Raw genomic sequence first — 25706 nt, 5'->3', positions numbered from 1 at the left:
GGGGCTGGGAGACCTTCCTCGTACCGCGGCTGCATGGCTGCGGTGTGGCGACGCAAAGCGCGAGGTTGACGGCGATAATGAGCGCTAAGAGCGGTTCGGCGTGAACTCCTCGCGGCGCAGGTACTCGCTGATTTTCTGCGGACGTTGGCCGCAGCGTGGACGTGGGGCCTTAACGGCAAATGCTCGAAGACCGATACATCGGTATGGGCAGTGGCGAAGAATATGGCCAGCCTCACCGCAGTGGAAGCCCAGCGGCTGGGATCGGAAGTCCTCCAGGCGTCGCATTTCCTGGGGCTTGAGCGTTGATTGTAGGCTCGGCGGGCGGGGCCAGGGAGGTGGCGTTCGGGAACAAGGTGTTCATGTCGGACAGGATGCAGGGGTTGTCATTGGGGCTGAGGAGGCCTTACTGCAGCGGCTTGGGCCATGGCTTGGGGTTCTGTGGCCGTCGGGGTGCCAAGTGCCTGTTGCACTTCTTCCCGTACCACATCCATCAGAGTCGCTGCTTGTGGCTGTGGGGAGGATGGCAGTAATCGGCGTAGCTCCTCTCGGACGATTTCGCGGATAACTTCCTGCAAGCTGTCGCTGGTGGTGGCTGTCGTGTCCGAACGGATTGCACAGGCAGAGGAAGGGCGATTGTACTGCCGAGCTCGGACATCTAGGACGTCAATCGTGCATGAATTCCTCGACTGTTTTTGGCGGCTGGCGGACGAGGCTGCCAAAGAGTCGTTCTTTTACGCCGCGCATTAAAAACTGAACTTCCTTTTCCTCGGTCATCTCGGTGTCGGCGCGGCGAAATAGGCGCTTCATCTCCTCGACGTAACCGCGGACGGGCTCATTCGGAAGCTGTATCCGGGACTCGAGGAGTCGTTCGGCTCTTTCTTTCCTCACGACACTGGTGAATACCTTCAATAGTTCTCTCTTAAATAGCTCCTATGTCGGAAGGGATGACTCGTTTTTTTTTTGTGCCACAGCATGCAGAGCCATCCATGAGAAAAACACGTGTCCAATTTTTGCCGCATCATCCCACTTGTTGAATGATGCCACGCGCTCAGATTGATCCAACCATTCTTCAGGGTCTTCGCCTGGGGATCCATTTAAAGTTGGTGGCTGCTGCAGTATGATCGGGGTCGACAGCTTTGGCGAGGTTGAGGTGCTTGTAGCGGCGTCTTTTCGCTGTCTGGTGCGGTTCGGCAGGGTCTTGAACTCAGGCTCCTCTCCCTGGAGACTTCGGCTGGCTCGCTGAGCTGCTGGCTCGTCCTAGGGTGCGAAGCGCTGAGGGCTAGCGTCACGACCTGAAGGGGGCGACAAGCGTGCTCAGCGGTCGTCGAACAGAATGCCTGCCGCTGTCGGCTGTGTTCAATTTAAAGCTGATAGCAAACTTTCGAGATAAAGCGTGCAAAGTTACTAGAACATTCCGGAACCACGTAGAATCGGCTCTGCCTGGCTGTGATCCATGGAGATAAATCTAGTCGCGTCTTGCGTCGCAAACAAAGTGGTGTGACGGCAGATTTGAAGAATGAACAAACACTGCAAATATTCGCGGCAATATATATATATATATATATATATATATTACATGTTGTTCTGATTTTGTGGGACGCATTGGGGAAATTAAAACTTAAAATTACTAAAAACTTAAAATTACTTATAAACTTAAGGAAGAAAATTAAAACTTTATCTTGCATTTCCAAACTTGTAAAAACGCTGTGCTGTCACAGATGTGCAGCGCGGTTGAAACAACGAATGAGTCACGAGTCCCCTCACATGAAATTCCGGGAGGGGAGCACTTAAAAGGGAGAAAGAACGCAGGCGAGAGTGAAGGCACATGGGGAGAAGGAAGAAACAGAGGGAAGAGAGGAGTTCAGGGTTCGCAGATGAAGCCGGCGCATTGGTGGGAAATTCGAAACTGAACTCGGGACAGCGCACGTGCACACACACACACACGCACATGCGCGCGTGTGCGCGGTGAGATTTCATATTAATAAGCCGCCGCGGTGGCTGAGTGGTTATGGCACTCGGCTGCTGGCCCGAAAGATGCGGATTCGATCCCGGCCGCGGCGGTCGAATTTCAATGGAGGTGAAATTCTAGAGGCCCGTGTACTGTGCGATGTCAGTGCACGTTAAAGAACCCCAGGTGGTCAGAATTCCCAGAGCCCTTCACTACGGCGTCTCTCATAGCCTGAGTCACTTTGGGACGTTAAACAACCGTAAAACCAAAATTTCATATTAATAAGAAAAAGGCATTTATATCTCTAATGCCAACAGACAATAACATTAATTAGTGGTGGATCAGGCCTTTGCATAAAGGATAGCATAGCTAGACAGTTTCTGTTTGTCATTGTTAGCAAGCGGGAACTGAAGGGTCTAGGGCTTCTGTTCAGAAGGAAGCATTCTGTTCCCCTATTGTTCTCTGTGAGATATTTTGATGTATGATGCATATCTTGCAGTGCTCATGTATATTAGTGCTTGTGTGCAATAAATGAATGTAATAATTTGTATTTTGCTTCTGTTATTCTTTAAACAGTCTGGAATAGAGTTCCAAAATGATTTTGAAGTGCCAAAACATTGTTGATCAAAATGTTCTACAGTGTAGGTAACACACACATTTCCAGATGTTGATAAGTTGATAGGTGGCAATTATACTTTCTTGTACTTGAGTCTTTTGGATAACGGTGGCCAATTGTCGGAAGACCGTTGATAGGGCATTGGTAGTAGACATTGTTGGTAAGTGGTCGATAAGTATGTAGAAACTGTCGATAAGGGGATGATAAGAAGTTTGAAGACTTTCTATGTACTTGAGTTTTTTGGATAACGGCGGCCAATTGTTGGAAGACCTTTGATAGGGTGTTGGTAGACATTGTCAGTAAGTGGTTGATAGGAAGTATACAGAAACTGTCGAAAAGGAGATTATTGGAAGTATAAAGATTTCTATGTACTTGAGTCTTCTGGATAACGGTGGCTGTTGGAAGACGGTTGATAGGTTGTTGCTACAAAGTATAAACACATTTAAAAGACTGTCTATTCAATGTCGATAGGTTGTATTAACATTTCTCTGAAGACTTCCTAAAGAATGTTACTAAAAATTTTTGTAAAGTTAGATCACGTGGCTGGGACAATACATGTTTTTGAAAAGCTTGGTTACATCTAGTGGGGACACATTCTTTGTGTGTATTGTGTGTATATATATATACATACTTATGAACTTACACACTACCTAAAAACATGGGTTTACTGACGTTTCGACTGGGGAGCAGCACCAGTAATCCCAAGGCAGCGGCACATTGCTTAAACGCTGCATGACTGCGCCAGGAGTGGTAAAAGGACTCCGAGCAGTGTGTCAATGTCGATAGACAATGACCAGTTCCGCATTTATGGGCATTAACTTATTAGTGCTATCCGAACAACTTTCATCCGTGTACAATAGATCCGAACACCTAAGGCAAAATTAAAACCAAAGTGTTATTGCACCTAATTCTCACTTGGCCTAACTACGCAAATCGACCGTCACTTTTTTTTACTACATTGTCGGCACATTGTACACACTGAGCACCTGCTGTATTGTCTTCACCAGGCACGATGAATCTCATTCGATGCTGAATGTCTGAATGGTTTTTATTTTGTTTAATATCCTGCTTCGTTAGAATGCTATGTTAAACATATTTGCAGAAGCATGCTTCAATAGATTATGTAGTATAGAAATATTGCGAGTACTTTTTAATGTGGAATTTTTCAGGGTAGTGAATTGCTATATTCAGTGATAGTGAAGAACACTTAATGCATAATGCCCACCAATAGATAGTCTCCAAGACCCCAAATTTGCACGTTTAAGCATGTGTAGCTTGCGGGCTTTGTAGAGGCCGTCACTCTGCTTGTCTGCACGTAGAAGTTTGTTTATTCAGGTTGTGGACCCGGCGGGCCGTCCCCCCTGGATCCCGCCCCCGAGCGACCTCAGAACCAGCCGTTCCTGCCCCGGCGCTAGGCCTGCTGCCTTGGTGTCCAGGGCTTGATGACCCTCCCGCCTCCTGCGACGCGCCCCACCAAAAGCGAATGTTTCTATTTTACCGTGCCGGAGCCTGTTCCGGCGGATGACCCCATCGAGGCGGTTGTCGGTGTCAGGGGTCTGCAGTATCTGCAGCACCTCGGCGGAACAAAGTTCCTTTGTGCCATGAGCTTGATGGCTCAGGCAACGAAAATGGTAGTGGTGGGGTGCTTCCTCGTCGCTGGAAAGCAAGTGCCGCTGACGCAAATCGCCGCACCAGTGGTGTACGTGACGGTGTTCCGTCTACCGCCAACAGTCACTGACCCTGCCCTGGCATCTGCCCTGGGCGCCTACAGGAAGGTGCGAATGGTGTCGGAGTCCATCTTCAAGAGGCTGGGCTACGTCCAGAACGGGTGCCGCACGAGATGCAGCAGGCACCGCCGGACTTCCTCACCGTCGGGGGCCACCGTGCCATGCTTGAGTATCGTGGCATGAAGCGGGTGTGCTCACGGTGCAGAGGAGAGGGTCACCTGGGCGCTGCCTGCACCTCCACGCGCTGCAGTCGTTGCGGTGCGTACGGCCGCGAGACGGAGACCTTACAGGCGGCGTGCAAGCGCTGCGGGGGGACAGCACGCGACCTCGGACTGCGTGCAGCTCCACTCATATGCCACCGCAGCCGCTGCCGTTTCCAGCAAGGTGGCACATGCAGCACCTACGAGCTACAGTGAGCCCGCTACTCAGCGGGAAGAGGTTGCGGCCATCTCTGCTGAAGGCCAGGTGGAGAAGGAGCCGACTGACTCCTCGGCGCTTTAGTCCGAAGGCGCCTCCGACACCGTGGTGTTGGCCTCGCCGGACTCGGAGGCGTCGCAGTTCCAGTCGCCCCTAGCGGAGCATCCAAGCCTGGAGGTCTCTCCGATGCACCGACAGCGGTGCAGCAGTAGGATTCCGAGGCGGGCACCGAGTTGCCCGCAACGTCTTCCCCTGACGCTGCTCTGCACATGCCCGTAAAGGGCAGCGTGAACGAGATGCGCCCGCAGCAGGCGCACATTCTGGTCGCTCTGCCCCGCGCCCCCCATGCGCTGCAAGGATGGCCCGGGCTAGCGTGTGCGCAAGGTCCTGGACCTGGACGAGCCGAACTGCCAGCACTCGTCTGATGGGGGCCCTTCATCATCGGCCGATCCGACCTCGAAGAAGGTGAGGACGGCGGACGAGGAGAACGCCCTCATGGACGTCTCCTAAGTCTTCATCATGGCGCCTCCGATTAGGACCTCAGGCCTTAAAGGCCCTCTTTCTCCTCCCCCACTCGGTGGTGGCCTGGGCGCCGCCATTTTGGCGCTCAGCTGGTGCCATTATCTTATCGACGCGCTGGCTCTGTTGGCGCGGCTAACGAACGATGGGGGTGATCGCGCGGGGAAATGTGGCGGTGCGCGTGTGACTGTGTGTTTCTTCCGCAGCCGCGAACATCGGCGGGACCTTTTCACCACACATTCATTTGCACCGCGTGGCATCGACATCCCGCCAGCGCGGGGCCGCCAGCCAGGATGCCAGCGGGGACCCAGGACGCCTTCCATGTGCCTATCCTTTTCGCCGGTGTTTCACCGCACCCACAGTCTCTACCTGCAGAGCTGTACCATGAGTCCGTCACTGTCACCGTCACAGCGGGGGGACCAGGGCAAAGTCAGCCCTGAGTAGTCCGATTGTTGACCCCCTTCCGACCAGTGCTTACATTACGGCGCCACTATTTCGCACATATACTTTAATGACATAATTTGGTGCATCAGCGCTTACTTCATTGGACGATTTTCAGCACCTCCGGTTACTTGCAGAAGTACTGCCTGAAGATCCCGCAAACGTGCAGTTTCCGTCACACGACTATGTTGCTGGCTACCGCATCTAAATTTTTGCTTCTACAGGCCTGGTCTTGCGATCTCCCCATTGTCTCCGTATTGTGCTGAGCCAGAAACAATAGAGCACTTTCTTCTCTATTGTCGTCGCTACTCATCACTCAGGAGGCGACTGTTAAATGTTCCATTACACAATCTCAGTTTGCGTCTGTCTTCTGCGGTTGTTCTGTCTCTTGGCACTTCTATGCTTGGCCATACCAATGGGAATATTTGCACTGCCGTTCAAAATTATCTCCCAAAAAGAAAAAGTCTACAATCATGAGCTTTCGTACTGCCCATATCATCATAAGCTTTCGTATTTGGGTAATTCCTTTTGGCAATTCCTACATTTTTTCTTTTCCCCTCCTTTTTTCTTGTACTTACTCCCGTGCCTAAATTTAAGCTTGTTAAACCCCGTAACCACCTGCAACCACCTCTGTCACAGAAACAGAGTTGCCCAATTTTTTAAGTCATTGTATGTTTGATACATGCAATCTACAATGCAAAGAGTCACTGCCTGGTTGTGGCCTCTCCCACTTGTGATTTGTGCCGATTTGTGAGACAAGCAACAACAGCAGCCCGGCCTACTGCCACACTTAGTATCCTGCATGATGCTCCCTCTTCCGACAGGCGTGCGCGCTTTGAGGGATCACGTTCTCTTCTCGGTCAACTTACGGGCCGGAATGGGGTTCGCTTCCTTTCACGTGCAAGGTTTTTGCTCTCCCGATAAGCAATGGGAGGTGCTTCACCTTGCGCGATCGTTCCTCATTGATGTTTTGTTTCTGCAGGAGTGCAATTTCCGCACCCCTGCAGATGTTTTTTCTCTTTGTTTGCGTTTTCGTTGTGATGCATTTTTTTTGTTGATGGACTCGTGGTGTTGCAGCGTGGCCACTGGAACTAGCCCTACCTGCTAAGACCGGCTGCCTCCGTCTGCTTGGGGAGGGGGCCCCTTCTGCGAACTTAGGATGCGAACTTGGGACAGCCCTCGGCTGTCCCTGACCAATGACGACCTATTCATGGCGGTCCTCGAGGACCAGTAGCAGTTTTTACACCGCCTTTTGCTGTTTTCGGCCGCTTTTCATGGCTTCGGACTTAGCCGCGGGCTGCTTGGTCTGGCCAGAGGGGATGAGGAAGCAGAAGTTTCCTCCGGCCTCCTGAGCTGCCCTGCGGCCTCAAGGACCTCCGGGGCGCCGTTTCCAGCTGCGGCCCATGATCCCAGCTGTTCCTGCGGCCACCGTGGCGGGTTCGCGTGCCCGTCCTGCGGTTTTTTGGCCGTTTTCATGGCCAGAACTTCTCTGCTGGCTGCCTTCCTGCAGTCGGCCGAGGTGCCTGCCTTTGGGCGGGAGGCCACTTGACTCGTTTGCCCTGCGGTCCGCAGCCGCGCAGGTGGGCTTTTACATCACGGTCCCGCGCGCAGTCGCGGTCCTCACCGGCTCCCTTTTCTGGGGTGCTGTTGTTTCTGGGCCACTTTTTCACGGCGCTGGGACTCTGGGCCTCGTGATGAGGCTCAGCCCTAGCGAGGCCTAGGGTCGGCCCCGTTCTGTCACGCTGGTGGTCTGGCTGGCTCTCGCTCGCGGCTGCCACAATGAGTGTCTCGTGCACACCGTCTTCTGCATTGCCTATATTCCTGGCCCTTCATCGACTTTCACGCGACGTAAATTCGAACTCGGGCACTTCGGGAGCCCGATCCGACTCTGCGAGCTCCCCGTTCTCAGCCGCTGGGGACGACCCCCTGGCCCGAATTCCCGAACCGGGCTTGACTCTGCTGCCTCCAGCTGTTCTTCCGGGCGCCATGCGTCCCAGGCCTGAGGGGCGCCCTCCGTGGCCGCCATCTCTGAGCGACGTCCTCCCCGCCCCGGCACCCTCCTCAGGGGCGCCTCCTGCCATTCCCGAGGCGTCCGAGACGACTTCTACGGTGTGGTGGCGGCTCCCCCCGAGTCGCTCGCGAGTCGAATTGAGTCGAGTTGACCACGTGGCCATCCTAAACATGCTTGGAGAAGTCGTCTCACATTGCGCGCAGTACCAGGCACTGGCCATGGATGCGAGGGATCGTGCAGAGGTGCTGTGGGTTATGTACGTGGTCCGCTGAGAGGCGGGAGTTCTCCGACGCCAGGGCCCGGGCCTCTACTGTGGAGGCGCGACTTCAAGTTTCCGCCACACCCATCCCGCAGCCCACCACTGCGGAAGCGCCTCGGGCCTTCACGTTCGCCGATATCCTCCGGGGCTCGACACCGACTTCTACTGCGCTACCATCTGTGCCAGAGCCGTCGCTGCAACGGGAAGTTGAAACTAATCACGTTGCATTTCTCACATACGCGCCCGCGGCGAACGTACCGGAGGATGCAGGCATAGGTCCTGTAGTATTTATTATGAGCGACGTCGGCTGGCGTCACGGTCTTGGCGCGTGACCGTCAGACCGTTGACAACTTGCGAGCCGCAGTTCAAATGAGACGACATGCAATGTGGCGAACGTGCGGGTTGCGGAGCGCCGCAAACCACACGTGAGGGTTCATGCTGCAGACCCGGATGTCCCAGACGACGCGGTCATTGCTCATTTAAACGGGAAAAACCCCGGCCTTGATTTGAACCCTCGTACCACAAAGCATCGGTACACTTTTCGTGAGCATGACGGTGCAAAGACACACATTCTTTCCCTGGTGCCCGACAACTTTAGGGGCATTATTGCCCGTGGGAAAGTAAACATCGGTTGGTCTTCGGCCTCAGTCGTCGAAGACCTTCATGTGCCCATGTGCACATTTTGTGCTACATACGGCCACTCTTGCAGAAGGTGTCGTCAGTGTGCGCAAGAAGACCGCGCAGTGAGCACAAAATATGCACACCACTATGTTGCAGGGACTTGTGCGGTTCGCGTGGGGGATGCGGTGGCATGCACGGAGTGCCGGACGGCGGGTCGCGGTGGTTCCCCACATCCTGCGGGCGCTGCTTCCTGCCCCATTTTACAGGAGAGGGCAGCCAAATTGCGGGCCCGCACTGACTATGGCTCCAATTAGACCTTAAGCCCTGGTGCCTCGTGGACGGGGAGCTGCGCGCTTCTGTCTCTTTTTGCATCATGGCTGGCGTCGCACCTCGCGGCACCTCCGCAGCGATGGCATTCTTCTTTTATCCTTCTGTTGTTGTTCTGCTGCCGCAGGCACTTTTCATTCCTTTCTTCCTTCATCCTTCTCACGCTGTGCGGGTTGCTCCTTCGGAGCATGCATGCTGCTTCTTTTTTCAATCTCTTTTGTTTATTTTTTACTTTGGCCTCCGCCGCCGCATTTCTTTTTGTTTTTCTTGCGTGTCTTCCCCGCTCGCCGTATTTCGGGGGCTTACTGCGCGGCACATCCATCACCTCGCACAATGACCTACACGCAGCATTCCTCCAACAGTCCTACAGCATTTACGCATTACATTTTATTCGTGCCACGCTCCTACGCTTCATCATGACCAATATACTGACTATAAACTTCATTCAAGTTAATTTGGATCACTGTAGAGGTGCAACGGGAGTGCTGGTAACAGCACTTGACGAGGGCAATTTTACTTTTGCCCTCGTTTCAGACCCCTACGTAAGAGGGGGAAAAATACCAGACATTCCTCAAGACTGGCCTTGCTTTGTGCACGACTTGAGTCCCTGAACTGCCATAATCGCTTTCTGCACTAACACCAACCTTTTTCCAATTTTGCCACTCTGCGGGTAGTTGCAACAACTTGTGGCACCCTATACTGTGTGGCACCTTCTAGTGCTCAGTTCGATCAGCGAATGGGGGTGTCTGCGGAATCTCATTCATTCATTCATTTATTTTTTTTTCTCACTATACAGTGAAAAATAGAGCCAAGGCAAAAGCCGTTCAAGCAAGGCCTGAGTTGTCCTTGGCCCCACTTATTGGCAGCAACGAGAACAGCACAAAAAGCAATGGCCTAGGACGCAGCGAGCTCAGTCAGTATAAAGCAAAATATACAGCAATAAGAATGGAACTGCAGCAAGTGGCACAAACATTCAACTCATCAAGATAAACATCACACCGCACCAATTGAGCGCATATCACATGGTACACGAAATAGCAGAGTAAGATTCAGCGGATGAACATGGCGATGAGATCAAAAAGTTGCAGTTTAGAAATGTTGATACCTTGATTTATATAGTCATTAAGATACGTGATAACAGGTCGGGCTGCATTTGTCGACCGTATTTTGTCCGGCAGGCAGATGTTTTCCAAAATGGGGAAGACCTGGTGATGTGTACTGAATTGGATAAGCATAGTCTGGAAATGTCGGTAAGGGTATTGCTTCCATGTTGTTGACTAATGTAATATTCTCGTGATAACCTAAACCTTTGTAGCTCACTAACTCTGGGTATACAGTCAAAACTCGATTTAACGAAACCCGATTTAACGAAAATCTCGATTTAACGAAGGTATCCTAATTCCCCCTCAGACGCCCATAGGGTTCAATGCTTTGACTAACCCGAAATAACGAAACCGATTCCGTGATCTGTCCCGATTTAACGAACCTTTTTTCGAGAAATAAAGGTGAAAAAGTGTTAATTTTTGGTCTATTTTGTAGACAGCACCCCAAAATTTATTGATTGCGAGTCAGCGGTAACAGCGCGGAGCATCTTCATCCCGTCGCTTTTTTCAAACTGCGCGGCGCAAAACGAGTTTTAATTTTGAGTCGAGCTCACGAGATGGCGCCAGCAGTAAAAAAGTTTCGTGGCACATTTCATAGATGGCGCTGTTGCAGTTCGCGTGTTTTTTTTGTTTGTGTTTGTGTGTTGTGCTCTGTGTTCGCTCTTGTGCGGATTTCCCCGTGCCTTTGAACGCACGTCTTTGTCAAGCTCAGCTTGTTAGGCCTCCATCAGTCTAGCCTTGCTATCGTGACCGCGGACGTGGTGTGTGCGAGCAAGCGCGCCGCTAACCCTCCTGACTAGCAGATGGAGCCCTGCAAGAAACGAAAAAGGCTTACCCTGGACGAGAAAGCGGACATAATTCGTGCTGTGACAAGTGGACAGAAGAAATGTGACGTCCTCCGCGCCACTTCGTCGGGGAATCTCTCGCCCAAAAAACGCTGAAGACCACTCCTCAAAGCAAAATGGAAGAGGCCCTCTTCGCCTGGTTTATGGATTTGCGGGCGAAGAATAGTATTCCCGTGAGTGGAGACCTGCTCCAACAAAAAGCTCGCTCTTTCGCGTGCTTGCTGGGCGACAACGAGTTCAAGGCAAGTCCCGGCTGGCTGTCGCGCTTCAAAGAACGACACGGCATCGTCGGGAAAGTGCTTAGCAATGAAGCGAGCAGCGTAAGCATGGCTGTAGTCGGCGACTGGCAGTCTGAAAACGTGCCCGACATTCTGGGAAAATATGCCCCCAGCGACGTCTACAACGCCGACGAGAGCGGTCTATTCTACCAAATGCTGCCTAAAAAGACACTCGCCCTGAAGGGGCAGGCGTGCCACGGCGGCAAACACAGCAAACAAAGGCTGACTCTTTTGCTGTGCGTCAACATGGACGGCACCGACAAACGAGACCCGCTTGTCATCGGAAAGAGTGCGAGGCCGCGCTGTTTTAAAGGCACCAAAAAGCTTCCTGTGAAGTACGTTGCCAATTCAAAGGCGTGGATGTCGCGTGCCATTTTCGCTACATGGCTGAAGGAATTTGACAGCGACATGTGTCGCCAGAAAAGGAAAGTGTGCCTGTTGCTGGATAACTGCACGGCCCACTACGTTGCAGAGGTCGAGCTGACCAGCGTGGAGCTCCGCTACTTCCCCCCAAACGCAACGTCCGTGGTTCAGCCCTTGGATCAAGGGATAATTAATAGCGTGAAGTGCGCATACAAGCGTCGAGTCGTCGACAGAGTTCTCCTTGACCTGGAGCTGAAGCGCGAGACGAAAATAGATATTTTTATGGCGGTTGAGATGGTGGCGGCGGCTTGGAGAGCACTGAGGCCGTCGATAATTGTCAACTGCTTCAGGACTGCCGGTTTCGGTACACTAGGCCCTGAGACTGCCGAAGCTGGTCCGGACTGCGCGAGCGCCGTGCACGAGGATGCCCACAGGCATAAGTTTCTCAGACTACGTGAACGCCGACGCAAACGCAGTCACAGCGGAAGTTTTTACTGATGCCGATATGTTGCGGCTTGTAGGAAGTGTGGAGGGAGTGATGGCTGAAGACGCTGCCGACGACCCTGCAGGTGCCGAAGCTCCCGTGCCGACACCAGGTCAGGTGATGGATGCTCTCGATCTGCTGCGACATTTTGCCGGCGCATACGAGGAGACGGAAGACGCGCTGGACGCACTTCAGACCTACGAGAAATCGGTGCGGCCGTTGCTCACAAAGCGCACGCAGGCAAAGATCACCGACTTCTTTGGCGGAAAATAAATTTGTAGTCCCCTCGGGCCTTTCTTGTCGAGTAAGAATTTTTGTTGTTTCTTTTCATACGCGCTAGCGGCGCCAGTCGTGGTGTTGGCGCTACCCACTCGAAAGTAGCGCGGGGGGTCATTACGATGACCATACGGACCCCCAAAGATTGCGCTAGTTGTATGATTACCAACTTTGGCGCCAATTTGTCATTAGCTGTGTGGCTTGCCGTCCCGTCGGCGGTATTTAGGGAAGATTGTTGCGCCACTAGCCGAACCGTCCTTTAGGTCGGTGCTACCGGCGTGAATTCGTCATGCGCGAGTGCGAAGAAAAGTGAAAATGGTACGTGCTAACCGATACGACCGCGATAAGCTGGTACGGTTTATGCGGATGCAAAATGCATTATGTTCAATGGGTGCTCAGTCGGGGACTTGACTTTACTACTTTTAAAACGAAAGTACTGTTTAAGCGGGTACGTTTTAACGAGGTTTTACTGTAATCGAATTTACTGAATTATGTGCCCAAGAAATGCCTCATTCAAGTTAATGAAGTTCTCGATTTAACGAAATAATTCACGGCTCCCCTCAACTTCGTTAAATCGAGTTTTAACTGTATTGAACTATTTAAGAAGCTGAGAGGTAGATCGCAGGCATGGTACGTTAGCAATATTGCGTAGAAATTTCTTTTCTGTTATTAGTAACTTGTTTAGATTACCCTCTGTTGTTGTGCACCGTACTAGAAATGAATAAGTTAGGTAGGATGCAAACAGAGACCTGCATATGATTAACTTCACGCTCTCAGGTAAAAGACAGCTGTTTCGATTCACTGTCCCTATCTCAGTCTGTTCAACACAAAATTTACATGGTCATCCCACTGCAAGTGTTCGTGAAAATGTACTCAAAGAACTTTATCGCACTGCATAATTTCTGTCTTTGAAGATTTAAATATTAGGCTAGTAATCATGGCAGCCTGTTTACCTCTAGGTTGAAAAATTAGTTTTTGTTTTTGTAGCATTAACCTTTAGGTGGTTATTTCTCGTCCAATAATCTAACGCTCACGAGACATCGTTTGCTTTTAGAATTGTGTCATCGACATTTGCAGAGGCAATAAATATACCGGTGTCATCAGCATAAAGAACAAATTTAGTTTCTGACGCTATATTAACCAGATAATTTATGTACGGAATGAAAAGCAAAGGGCCGAAAAAGCTACCCTGTGGGTCGCCAGATGTGATTTGCTTCTTGCTCGATACCAGTGTTAACAGAAACAAACTGACACCTATGTGAAAGCTAGTTTTTCAACAAAGTAAGTGGAAGATCACGGATGCCATAGTGCTCTAATTTTTCGAAGAGAATATTATGATTGATATAATCAAATGCCTGATTGAACTCAACAAATATGCCTACAGCGAATTGTTTGATCCCGAAATTATGCAAAATATACTCTTTTTGATCCAGTAGTGCCAATTCTGTAGATCAGTTCTTTTGAAAACCGTACTGGGATGTTGCTATAATGCCATGTTTATTACAAAATGAATTCAAACGGCTATGAATTACTTTTTCCAGGCCTTCAGAAAACACGGGAAGGATTGATATCGGCCTATAGTTGTTGACTTCATCCCTCGAACCCTTTTTATAGACAGGTATTACGCGTGCTATTTGCATTTCTGATGGAAATATACGAAACGATATGTAAAGATTGTAGGTATAGGTAAGCATGGGGCTTATTATATCAATAACATATTTAATTGGACTTATCTGTACATTGTTTGCATCACAATCGTTAGTTCTTGAGGCTTAAAAATATACATTGCACTTCGTTTGTATCTGTGGGTTCTAAGATGAACTCGTATTTACCTGACCTAATACATTATAAGCAGCCTGCGATACAACATTAAAATCTCTACGAACAAAATAATCATTAAATGTATCAACCATAGCCTGCCCAGTAATTGTTCGATCCTGGTGGTGAATTTATTTAACTGCGTCTTTTTTTTGAATTCCGTCCTATTAGTGAATTAATTTATTCCAAAGTAATTTATTCCAAAGTACATGTGTGCCTGAACAAGGTGACAAAATTCATAGATAGTACATATCCCTCGCCCTCTTCAGCTCCTTACTTAACGCATTGCGAAAGCTTTTAAAGGCGCGAAGGGCAGCTTGATTTTTGGTCCGTATTAACTTCTTAAAAATGGAATCTTTTCTATCAATTTTTTTATGATGCGCTCGAGTAATCCATGTCTTATAAGCACCTTTAGCACTCGAACTATGCTTCTGGACAAATTGGTTTATAAAAATAGGAACAAATTGTTGCAAGAAGGTCTCATAAGCGGTTTCTGGGTCCGTTTCAGCTAGGACAGTATTCCAACCATGTCTGGAAGATTTCTACTCTAAAAGCATCCAGGGTGGCTTGAGTCACATGTTGGTATAACATGGGTGTATCAGCGTTCATAACGTTAAGACAATTTGAACACTACAGCACACAGGCATGTATGTGGTCACTCACAGGATAAATAAGAACACAGTTCTTTACCGAAGGAGTGCCATAAGTGCTTATAAACAAATCGGTTATGGTTTCCGAGGAGAGTGTCACTCGAGTCGGTGACTCAGTGCAGTTTCTGCAGTCATTGCAGGCAAGAATGTTTTCGCCACTACCTCTGCCTGTTTCACATTTCCACGACTCCTGTTTAGGTTCAGGCATTGCCAAAAACATCCGTTCACTCATTCATGAATATGCAGAGCCATGGGAGCGGAATTCGCATTCACTGCAGACAATGATGTTTCCATCATCCCGCAAGTTCGAGTGACATACATAACGCATCATTATGAAGTGCTCTCAGCTGTGACTCGTTAGACAGGGAAATAACACAAGCAAAACTGTACTGCACGTAAAACCGAAAACACTGGCAGCAGCACGGCAGGTAACAGGAGTGGAGAGAGGAAAAGAGGATCGCTACATTCAAAAATTGCCTACCTGCAAAAATGCAAAAAGTCACATTGCAGTTAGGCAACGTCTTTTTCCTGCCGCTGCCGCTGCCAGAGTGAATGGTCCTGCGAGCACACCACCAGTTGAAAGTTCCGGCACGAATTCTTCCGCTGACAATGGGGGTTGAATCCTCAGTGAAGGGTGATGCAGAAAATCTTCGTGACACCGGTGGCCGAGTAATATGCTGATAGCAAGGTGCTGCAACACGATGTGCAGGATGGGATGCGCCAGTCAGCTCACCACAGAAGACTGCAAAAATGCAAAAAGCCACATTGAAGTTAGGCCACGTCCTTTTGCTACCGCTGCCAGAGCTCTGCTCCAGCAGCGCACTGCTCCAGTCATTTCTATTCGGCTGAGAGGTGGTAGCCCTTCTGTGGGCTATGCGGTTGCGCCTCCACCTTAGGCGGCCCGTAGGGTTCCCCGCATTTGCCCCTTCTGTGAAACTTTGTGGTGCGTAGTCTGCTGGCGCTGGAGATGCCGCAGGGAGTGTCGGTCCAGGCTTATGCGTCCGGATGACGTGGTCGTCCTTCTGCCTGGTCCCAGCAGAAAGGTGCTCCAGGATTTTGCGTATGACGCGCTCGGCCGAGTCGTGTCTTGGGTGCGGAGGGCGAGAATTACCATCAGCCGGGAGAAGATGGTGTGCGTTCTCATTTCCCCTCCCAGGAGGGGCATGGCGCGCACCACGCCTGCAGTTAGCCTTGATGGTGAGCACTTGTCTTTCAAGCCTGCTGTCAAGGTGTTGGGCGACATCTTCGACCGCACTCTCTCCCTCATTCCCCATGGCGACTGGCTCAACGATCGTGCCGAGAAGCTCCCCGCGCATCTCAGCACTTTCTTGCGGCTTAGGGGCACGCGGGCGCCTCCCCGTTTGCGGGCGCTTTACCGCCAGGTCGTATTGCCCACCCTCGCCTACGAGTCGCCCGTGTGGTGGAGTGAGTGTCGCCATTTCGGCCTTCGCGCGCGTCTCTTGTCGGTGCAGGGGGCCCCGCTTTTGGCGTTGGTGCTGGCCTATTCTACGACTAGCACGAGAGCGCTGCAGATACTTCTGCACACGCCGCTGCTTGCACTTGACCTCGATCAGCTTAACGTGGAGTTTGCGCTCTTTGCTCTTAGCCGCAACATCTCTTTTGTCGAGGGACGATTTATTGTGACCGAAGTCGAGAAGCTATACGACGACACCCTCCAGCATCCGGCGCGGGTGGTTGCATTCCCGCACGTATGGTCGGACATGGACACCGCGGTGGCGATGCCGTCTCTTCCTGCTGTTCACGTGTACACCTATGGTGCTTACACACCAGTCGCTGCGGGCGCCGCGTTTATTGCTCTCGTGGCCGGCCACCGCATTTGGGTGGTCGGCAGGTTTCGAGTTGGCGCCTTGAGTGCTTATTGGACAGAAGTGGTCGCATTTGAGTAGGCATTCAGGCACGTGCGGGAGTTGCCCGGGGAGGCTCCCGTGTACTTGTACAGGGATTCTTTCTCCTCGTGGCACTCTTCGTTTATAAAATGACCCACTGTCGGGTTGCCGCTCTCAAGGATTCTTTGTCGACCATTATCACCAGGCGCCCTCTCAAAATCTTTCATCTGGCAGCACACTCGGGGGTTCTAGGGAACGAGCTCGCTGATGTTGTGGTGTCACGCGCCAGTCGCTTGTCCCGTGTGCGAAGGGTAGTTCGCTCAAGGGCGACGGTATGCTCCGCATTCAGAGAAGTAGTGATGACAAGATGGTCCATGTGGTGGAGGGAGAACAATGCCGGCACGGGCATTTTTGCCTGTGTGCCTGATATCTCACACATTTCCGCATCTTTCCCCCCACCCCGCCCACTTGTGACATTAATGACTGGGCATGGCCGCTTTCCTGCTTATTTTCACAGATTTGGTCTGGCGTCATCGGCGGGATGTCCTTGTGGGCATCCTATTGGTGACGTGCCTCATTTCCCACCTATTGTTAACTTACCCGACATATTTTGGAGTGGCTTCAGTGCATTGCTCGAGAAAGCGACGCGTGACAGTCCTCATGGCGACAATGGTTAGATGATTGCTGGTCATCTGCTGTTCTAATAAAAATTGTATCAGAGATTAGTCGGGTGCATCCCGACCACACACTGCGGACCGCGCGCTCCTGACTGAGGTTCAGCCCGCGTGCTCACTAGTCATTTCTTCTAGCTTGACCTTGGGGCTCGCTCGATGGGCGCAACCCACCTAACAAAACCCCGGCCGGACTTGGGGGTTTTTTGGTTGTGCGCATCGATTTCGGTGCGCACAACCCTTATTGAAGAGCGCGTCATGGACATGCTCCTCTTTACCGTAGTTTCGTGGCTCCTCGGGGAGGCCTTTCTGGCCACACGTGGTGGACACATTGATGTCCGCCCCTTCGGGGGACACGTGCTGCGGTGTTGTGTGAGTGATTGTCTTTTTTTCCTATTTATATTTTTCTTTTATTTATTTCTTCATTTATTTCTTTGTGTTCTTGTCTTTTTATTTATTTATAATTTTATTTTTATTACTTATTTGTTTTGTTTTCCTTTTTAATTTTGTTGCTAGGAGCACCTTGGAGTAACCATCTTCTTTCTATTGATTTTGTATGGGCAGGTTCTCATTTACATTTTTCTATTTGTTACTTTTCTACACTTTCGTCTCTTTTTGTCTTTTACATTGCAGATTTCTACCATGTTCTGCTTTTTCCTGTTCCATCTCCCACCCACCAGCTTCGTTGCATCATTTTCATTTCTCACTTTTTTTCGTGTCTTTTCTTTCTTTTTTTGGGCACCTTCATCTACATTTAGAAATCAATTTCACCAATAAACCAGCTCTTGCGGGGATATTTCATCTCTCTGTGCTCGCTGCGCCCTTAGGACACTGTTTCAGTTACCTACCGTGCCCACATTTTTTTTTTTCAATTGGCTTTTTATACCAAAATAATTTTTTGGCCGCTTGAGCCCTGTCCATTTTCTTTTGATTGGTTTAAGCCTGTTGATGCTCTGCAGGTGCAGGCTCTTTCTCATTCCGCTTTATTTTTGCTGTTACTGTTCTGATTTTACCCTGGAATGAGACTTCGATTGGGGCGGGACGGGTTGTGCCAATGTGTCCAACGCTTGGCGCATGGACGTATCACTCCCGCACATTCCCCGCAGTATTGCAGATATCTGAGCTGAATTGGTCGTAGGCGTCAGAGCTTTGGAGGAGGGCTTCAGCCCTAAAGTATGAGATGCTCTTAAAATGCAAAGCCGCACCATCCTGATATGCGCAAGGAAAGAGAAGCGTACAGCCGCATTGAATGATGTGCTGCACCGTATGGGCATTGTCCGGGGAACGAGGGAACTTACTTTTGCCATGCGTGGGTGAGTACAACCACATCCTAGAGGAGACTGCGCGAACCTCCTGCATAGCAGTAGACTTGCACCTCCCTGTAGACATGGCAGACTTGCTGCATGTGTGTAGCCTCTGCTTTCAAGGGGACCGTTCTGGTCATGCAGAGCAAGTGGTGCTGGAGGACGGCACGACGTCAGCCGATCCTGCAGACATCGCACCAGTGTTTCGCGGCCACTTCCGGGCGCTCTTTGCGTCGCAGCACTCGGGCGCGATTGAGGACTTGGACGTCGCCATAGCAAATCTTTGCGGGACTTTGTCCAGCCCACCGGGCGAAGCTGACGCGGTGCTCCGCGCTCCGGCCACTCGTGAGGAGGGTTTTAGTGTCCCGCGCGCAACGAACAAATCATACGCGCCGGGACCAGACGGCCTCGTCGTCGGGTTATACAGCACTTTATTTGAGGTTGTGGGCGGACCGCTGACCCAGTTTGTCGACGCTTTCCTTGTGAGCATACATAAAGCACCGTCTTTCAAGTTGGGACGCACAGTCCTCATTCCAAAGGAAGGATGGTCCGCCTTGGACCATCATGGAGGCCTTGGTCATGGAGGCCCATCATGCTGTTCAGCTCAGACTAACCTGGTGGCGTCGATCCTAGTTTAGCGCTTGCGTTCCCTCTTGACAAGCCTCGTCCGCTCCTTTCAGTCCTTCGCCGTACCGGGCCATTTTGTCTTCGCGTCACTGACCATATGACTCGGGATGTATTTGAGTGTGCGCGTGCAGATGGGTTTGGCGGGGTGTTTTGTCTCTTTGGACCAAGCGAAAGCATTTGACCGAGTAGAACACTACTACCTCTTTGCGGTACTGTGGTGTTTCAGCTTGCTCTCGGAATTAGTGGATCGGATCGCGACACTACACAGGCCTCGAGGGTGAGCTGGTACTTAACGGTGCTATTCTTCCTAGCTTCCCCGTTACAAGAGGCATGAGGCAGAGTTCTCCTCTGTCTCCGGCACTCTTCGCCCTTTCTTTGAACCTGCTGTTGCGGATTGTTGCCTCCAACCAACGGATACGCGGTTTCTCAATGAGGGGGCAAGAGACAATCAGGATTGTAGCCTACAGCGATGACATATTCCTGCTCATGCGGGACAGCGCCAGTTTTGCGGCCTTTCTGGCCACCTCGTGAAGTATGCAGCGCGGTCCAGAGCCAGACTGAACGCGGAGAAGAGCCATTCGCTCCGTTTTGGTGACTTTAGCGGCCCCCTTCGTGGATGTTGGGAGTCCTGTTCAAGGTGGGTGGCGTGTCACCACGTGCTTAGACCAAGGTGGTCGATTAGACGACCAATGCACTTGCCGAGGTGGCGCGGTTCAGCCTGTCCATGGCAATTACGATCGCCGTGGTGAAGAACCGCTTGTGCGCCATGACAAATTAACTAGTCCGAGTCGCGGTCATGCTGCGCCGTACCGCCACGCGCCTGGCATCACTCGTGGGCGTTTATCTAAGGGAGGAGAGACCCGCGCCAGTTGCGCACCATTTCCTGCAACTCCCGACCAGCTGAGGAGGACTTGGACTGCCGTGCATTGCCACAGTGGCCCGCGTTTTCAGCTTTTGGGTGATGACGCCTGTCCGGGATGATCCCTTTTGCTCTACTGGCTGAGCACGGCAAATAGAGCTTTCATCCCGGGTAGGCATGTAGGACCGCAGGCGGAAAGATGTTCGCGCTTTATAGCGCATCTGCGAGCTTGAAGTGTGCGTTGGAAGATGATCTGCCTCAGGTTGATAACGCGTTTGATCACCAGGTTGCTAACCCGTTTCACCGATAACTCGATGTAGCCACTCTTGCCGCGATTACCCTTGGCACTCTGGCTGGACAAAATTTGGCCGTATCGTGCGAAAATACATGCCCTTTCAAAAGTGTGCAGGCAAAACCATCCATCCAGTAGACGTAACTAATCGAAAAAGCTTAACTTTCTCAAGCCTCAGCGCCAAGGGTAATTGCGCTTTCGAAAATTCAAAAGCTGATATGCAGATTGCTAACAACCGGCTACAAATATAATTGCAACTGGTTGCCTAATACCCCTGTTACACGGGCACTTCCAACGGCCGTTAACGCAAACGGCAGTTAAACGCCGTAACGGCCGTGGGAACGGAACGGGGGTGGCTGCGCTCACACGGCACTTTCCATGTTCGGTCGGTTCCTTTCCGTTTCGACGATTTATCACGTGACTCTTGAACTTTTTACCTCGCCAACTCGAAAAAATTGTTTCTCTAATTATTTTTTAATGAGGGAGTAATTGCTGCGCTACATGCTCTACAGGGTATTTTTTTTAACTATTATGCAAGAGTGTTTGCAAAACTAGCGGAGAAGCTCATTTAGCCGATCCAATCCGATCCATGGCGCTGCAAAATGGCAGCGTTTGTTGTGGTACAGTGGCTAGTTGTGGTTTCAATGTGGTGAAGCGTCCCATTTCACGTTCCATCGCGTGTGCTAACCACAGCACCACTGTGCATTTCCTTTTTTCTTTCGTACCGCGAGTGACCGTCTGCGCAATTCAGCAGGTGCAGTGTTGAACGTGGTACGACTTTGTGACGCGCAAACGAGAACAGCCATGGAATGGCGCTTAGCCGGCCGCTTTATGAATGCGACCGTGATCGCCCACCCGATTCGCTTCTTCTCCTTGTTGCGCACTACGAGGCCTTGTTGTCTGCAAAAAGCGCTGAACTGCAAGCTGTGCGCATTCAGAAAGCGTCAATCAAGAAGAAGCGGAAGGCGGCCAAAAGGCGATGTCGCAGCCTCGCTGCACTCGCTGTTGTGATGTCTGCCAGGCAAAGGTGTGTGTGGACGCTTTCAAGACCCCCGTCTTGGTACGACACCACCGTGCCGACGTTGTCGGATGAAGATTTCAAGGCCAACTTTCGCGTGACCCGTTCCACATTTGCGTACATCGTGAGCTCGTGTTCCTCACTAACACGGGAGGATACGAACATGCAAGCTTGCATACCCCTGCACCAGTGCGTCGCCCTCTCGCTCTACAGACTCGCCACATCGGCAGAGGAAAGGACTGTGGCGCATCTTTTCGGCGTGAGTCGGCCATCCGTGAACCTGATCTTCCGTGAGTTTTGTGACGTTGTCGTAGATGTTCTCGAGCCACAAGTTGTGTGCTTTCCGTCACTTAACAATGTTAGAGACCATGTGCGACAGTTCGAAGGCTGCACAGGCTTTCCGCAGGGCTGTGACGTGCTGGACGGTTGCCATATAAAAGTCTCGCCACCCAAAGAAAATGCGCAGGACTATTACAACTAAAAGGGCTAGTATAGCATAATTTTGCTTGCTATTGTAGACCACAACTACAAGTTCATGTATATTAATGTAGGGTCTCCAGGGCGCAATCATGATGCAGCAGTGTACAGAGGCTCGGTACTACCGGACGTAGTCGGAACTGATGTCTTCACTCTACCAAGCCAAATTATTGACGGGATGCCGATAGGAGCGGTACTCCTCTGTGACCAGGCCTTTCCTTTGAAGCGTGACTTGATGAAGCCTTTCCCTCATATGAGTGCAAGCAACCCAACAGTGCAAACATTCAATTACACACTCTCAAAAGCGAGGCGTGTTGTTGAGAATGCTTTTGGGAGATTGAAGGCTAGATTCAGGGTTTTGAAGGGAATCGAGTGTCAAATCGAAAATGTCAACAGCATTGTGCGAGCTTGTTGCATCTTTCACAATGTATGCGAGCACATGCGTGATCAGTGCGACTCACAGTGGAGTGCTTGTGAGCAATAAAGAATGTGAAAGACTGGACAAGTCTGTGGCAATTTTTGGACCACGTTTGCTCATGGGGCTTTATTCACCGCTGTTGGAGGAGTCAGGCTGACGCTCATGCTGGACTTCAAAGTACTGGCGAATTATGCCTGCCATCTCCCGGTTTATGTTATTGGCCTCCTCCTGGAGACAGACTGTTTTCTTTGACAACTTGTATTCCTTTTTAGCCATCTTTTTGGCATGGTTTTCCTGGCTTTCTAGTAGCAGCACTACTTTATCGATTGCTGATGTTGGCTGTCGCCTTTTGCGCGCACGACCTTGCTCGGCTGAGGCAGCAGGTGTCGATGCCTCACTGGACGAGGCCAGACTGGTCGACGCCTTGACGTTTCCGGCGTCTGGGCTGCTCGGCGCTTCTGATGGCGGTCCAGAAGCAATTATCTCGGCATCCTCTGGCAGCCGTTCCACCATGTCCAGCTTAAGAAAAGAAGAACAACGGAACATTACCGAATGTTGCTCTAAGTGATCATCACTGCGTTGCATGATGAATGGAAGTGGTACACATAACGTGCAGAAACATTTCAATATACCAGAATTTTACACAATAGTTGCCGTTCTCTCTAAAAGTTTTGGTACACCCTGAAGCACGCGGCCTACCCTGGTACCCTTTTGTAACATGACCAGCCTTACCTATCTCGCACTATTTTCATAACTCCAAGAAAAGTAACAAGTATTGTGGCATCCAGTGTGTCGAAAATGTTAAGCAATGATTTCGACGCTACACTGACTGTGACGCTTATTAAAGTTATCTGTGCATTTTCAGTACTCTGGCACACAACAATGCCTCATGTTCATGTCATGTGCTTTAGTAAAATTAAATTCTCTAAACTTTGCTGCCACCTGTCTCCGGCGACAAACCTGGCCGGCAAAAAAACAATTTTGGTTTGTCAGTCCATTTCTCAGGTTTGCATACAACCAAAATAAACAAATGTTGCACCTGAAAGCTCTCCTGTACCAGGCTTCTGTCATTTATAGGCAGGTTTCCGAGGAACATGTGAAGCCGTCTGTAGTATGGGCACTGACTTGCAGCAGACCCAGTGCCAGCAGTGCTTGCCTTTCTGAAATAAAAACAAAGTACAGCTAAGAGTCACTTCATGCTGTAAGAGATCAGCACGATTTTTTGCTGCACAAGTACAAACTGCCAAGAACAATGAACCTCCTTGTGCTGAAAGTTAAAACTGCAGGCAAAGTGGTAAACAACAAGGAGAAAGCTGTTGAATTACGATGGGAGTTCAATAGGCTTCGAACGAAATCAGCTGATAGTCAAGATACAAGTTATTAGACTATAGACAATGTCAAGACACAAGTTTGGGAGAGATTCTTGATTAGGGTATGCATTCAGCGCTTTCTGTTCTATTGAAGACTTAAAGTTCAATCACTTCGGCTGATGCCATATGCACGACATAGTGTGCTTTTTCCTGCATTGCTATATGCACGACTTCGTCAGACAACATTTCAAGTTTTTTAGCACGCTGTGTTGGCAGAGACTTGATAGGTACCACCCCACACCTGCGTCTGAAAATAGTGTGTAACTATAATAAATTGAGTGGCTGCATTGTAAAGGTGGGTTCTTGATCAGTACAATAATGTTTTATGTTCGAAAACTACCTAAAGCGTACCACTCCACTCCGACTAAAAAAAAATAATGCATGGAATTAATTGTATTAGTATAGTGTTATTGTTTTGCGGCTAATAGAATTTGCAAATGAAACATGAAACCAGTATTGTTTGAATTTAATGCGGACACTACTGCTTTCATAGTAAGACTTTAGTGATTGTTAGCTGTACTGCATCGCAAGCTACAGGAAAGCTACTGCACATGTAAAGATCTTATTTCGAGTAGCTGATCAAACAGACATCTCGGTGCAAATCCTTTCTGTCAGGCTATGCCGGCCATGCCTAGATTACGGCAAACGGCTACATATCACAACCAGTTGTACGGCGCCAAGATGTCAGCGCTATTCCCGCATCGCTGCATGAGCGTTGCAATGAGCCCGAAGTGTCGAGAAAGTCACGTTCGAGCGCATGTTAAGCAAAATTCGGCGTCGCCTATGGCATTGAAACACACGTCGGGCACTGCGGGGCACCAGATTTCATTGAACATGCCTGACAAGGTGCTATGTCGACTTAAAAATCACTAATAAATTCATGGTAACTTACTTGTGAGCCTGGGCCAAGTTTTCCATCTTGTGCTTCACCTGTTTCGCTGTGACGCACACAGCGTGCCCACATTCTTCGCTTGCGAGCTGGTTGAAGAGTGCTGTCATCCTCGCGTACACGGGCGCATTGTGTTTCTGCGCTCGCAATTTGCGGAGGTTATCCTGCCACAAGTTAATGAGTAAATGCGTCAGTGACGCTGTCCAGGAAAAGCGTTTTTGCGCCGGCGCGCTCGCCTGCAGCGGGGACACATTGCTGCTGGGGGCTGCCATCTTGCCTATTTCACGACTACACGGACGGAAACGGCGGCAGAACGGAGACCGGCGAGCTCTGTTGATGTCAATCGCCATTGAATTTTCAACGGCGCTCGCGCTGCCGTGTAACTCCGCCTAACGGCCGTTTTCCTTAACGGCCGTTAAAGTGCCCGTGTAACAGGGGTATAACTCTACTAGTTACTACATAAAAATCATTTAACGAAGTCAGTTAGCAAGCTTACTACTTAAGGCTATTCACCGGTTCTCTGGTGTTTGGCAACAGGAGTAATACTATGCCGCAAAAGCCTTTTTACTCCAAAAAGCCTATTTGAAAATTTTGGAAGTGTTCAATGAAACACCCGGTAAATAATTACATCGGTTAGCTGCAAACACGGTAGCTCAACACAACATCCCTTCATCTATCCTATAATGAAAGCTTTGAATTCCTTGCTTAACAGCGGCGCTTTGGCAAAGTTGGTGTGACAGAGCGAAGGAATACAGTGCGGGAGAGACAAGGTAGGGCAGTCGCGTACCTGAATACCCAGTTCTTTCGACACGAGGAAAGGTCTGTTTTACGGCATGATAATCTCAAAACGCTTTGAATCAGCCATCACCATAATACACTGCCGTTAGACATTGTCATCAAGCACAGAAAAAAGTGGACACCTCGCGTAGTCGACCATGCATAACTCACATGGCCGTGCACTGGACGAATCTCACTAGCGGCAGGAACTGAGCGAGGTATTTCTGCCGCTCTTGCGTATCCGCTGACACCCACATAATGATGGCAGAGAAGGTGTCGTCCGCCTGACTGGGTTAGTGCAGCCGTTTGTCAAAGAGCAGGGTGCGCACCTCCTCCGGATCGAGTGACTCAAACTCTGCGCTGCCGTGCTCCACCTGTGTGCGCCAAACGTCTCATTTTAGTAAACGGGTACCTGAGATATCCATAATTGTTGTTAACCCATTAGCGGTTATGC

The 25706-nt window shown here is 50.3% G+C and overlaps 2 protein-coding genes across 7 annotated transcripts in view; one reads left to right on the top strand and one right to left on the bottom strand.

The window, feature by feature from the left end:
• LOC144101988 (uncharacterized) overlaps nucleotides 1-25706 on the top strand; it is a 48745-nt gene that overhangs the window by 13194 nt on the left and 9845 nt on the right. For 2 of the 6 annotated variants that reach the window (XM_077635229.1, XM_077635230.1), the window contains one exon: nucleotides 3900-5173. The exons of 2 other annotated variants lie outside the window; for them this stretch is intronic. In XM_077635229.1, the coding sequence (XP_077491355.1) occupies nucleotides 4405-4707 (303 nt within the window). In that variant the 5' untranslated portion in view covers nucleotides 3900-4404 and the 3' untranslated portion in view covers nucleotides 4708-5173. Of the gene's footprint in view, nucleotides 1-3899; nucleotides 6472-25706 lie in introns of those variants that run through there. 2 more of the 6 variants (XM_077635228.1, XM_077635227.1) reach the window with 1 other exon arrangement.
• On the bottom strand, nucleotides 22343-24684 carry LOC144102593 (uncharacterized). The gene is made up of 3 exons (XM_077635822.1): nucleotides 24479-24684; nucleotides 23256-23376; nucleotides 22343-22735 (listed from the first exon to the last, which is right to left on the bottom strand). The coding sequence occupies exons 1-3, from the start codon at nucleotides 24583-24585 to the stop codon at nucleotides 22343-22345; spliced, it is 621 nt and encodes a 206-aa protein (XP_077491948.1). The 5' UTR covers nucleotides 24586-24684.

This window comes from Amblyomma americanum, chromosome 8 (genome assembly GCF_052857255.1).
Source record: "Amblyomma americanum isolate KBUSLIRL-KWMA chromosome 8, ASM5285725v1, whole genome shotgun sequence".
Taxonomy (NCBI): Eukaryota; Metazoa; Arthropoda; class Arachnida; order Ixodida; family Ixodidae; genus Amblyomma; species Amblyomma americanum.
The sequence above is the reverse complement of the archived record's forward strand: the minus strand, read 5'-3'. Positions and strand labels throughout refer to the sequence as shown.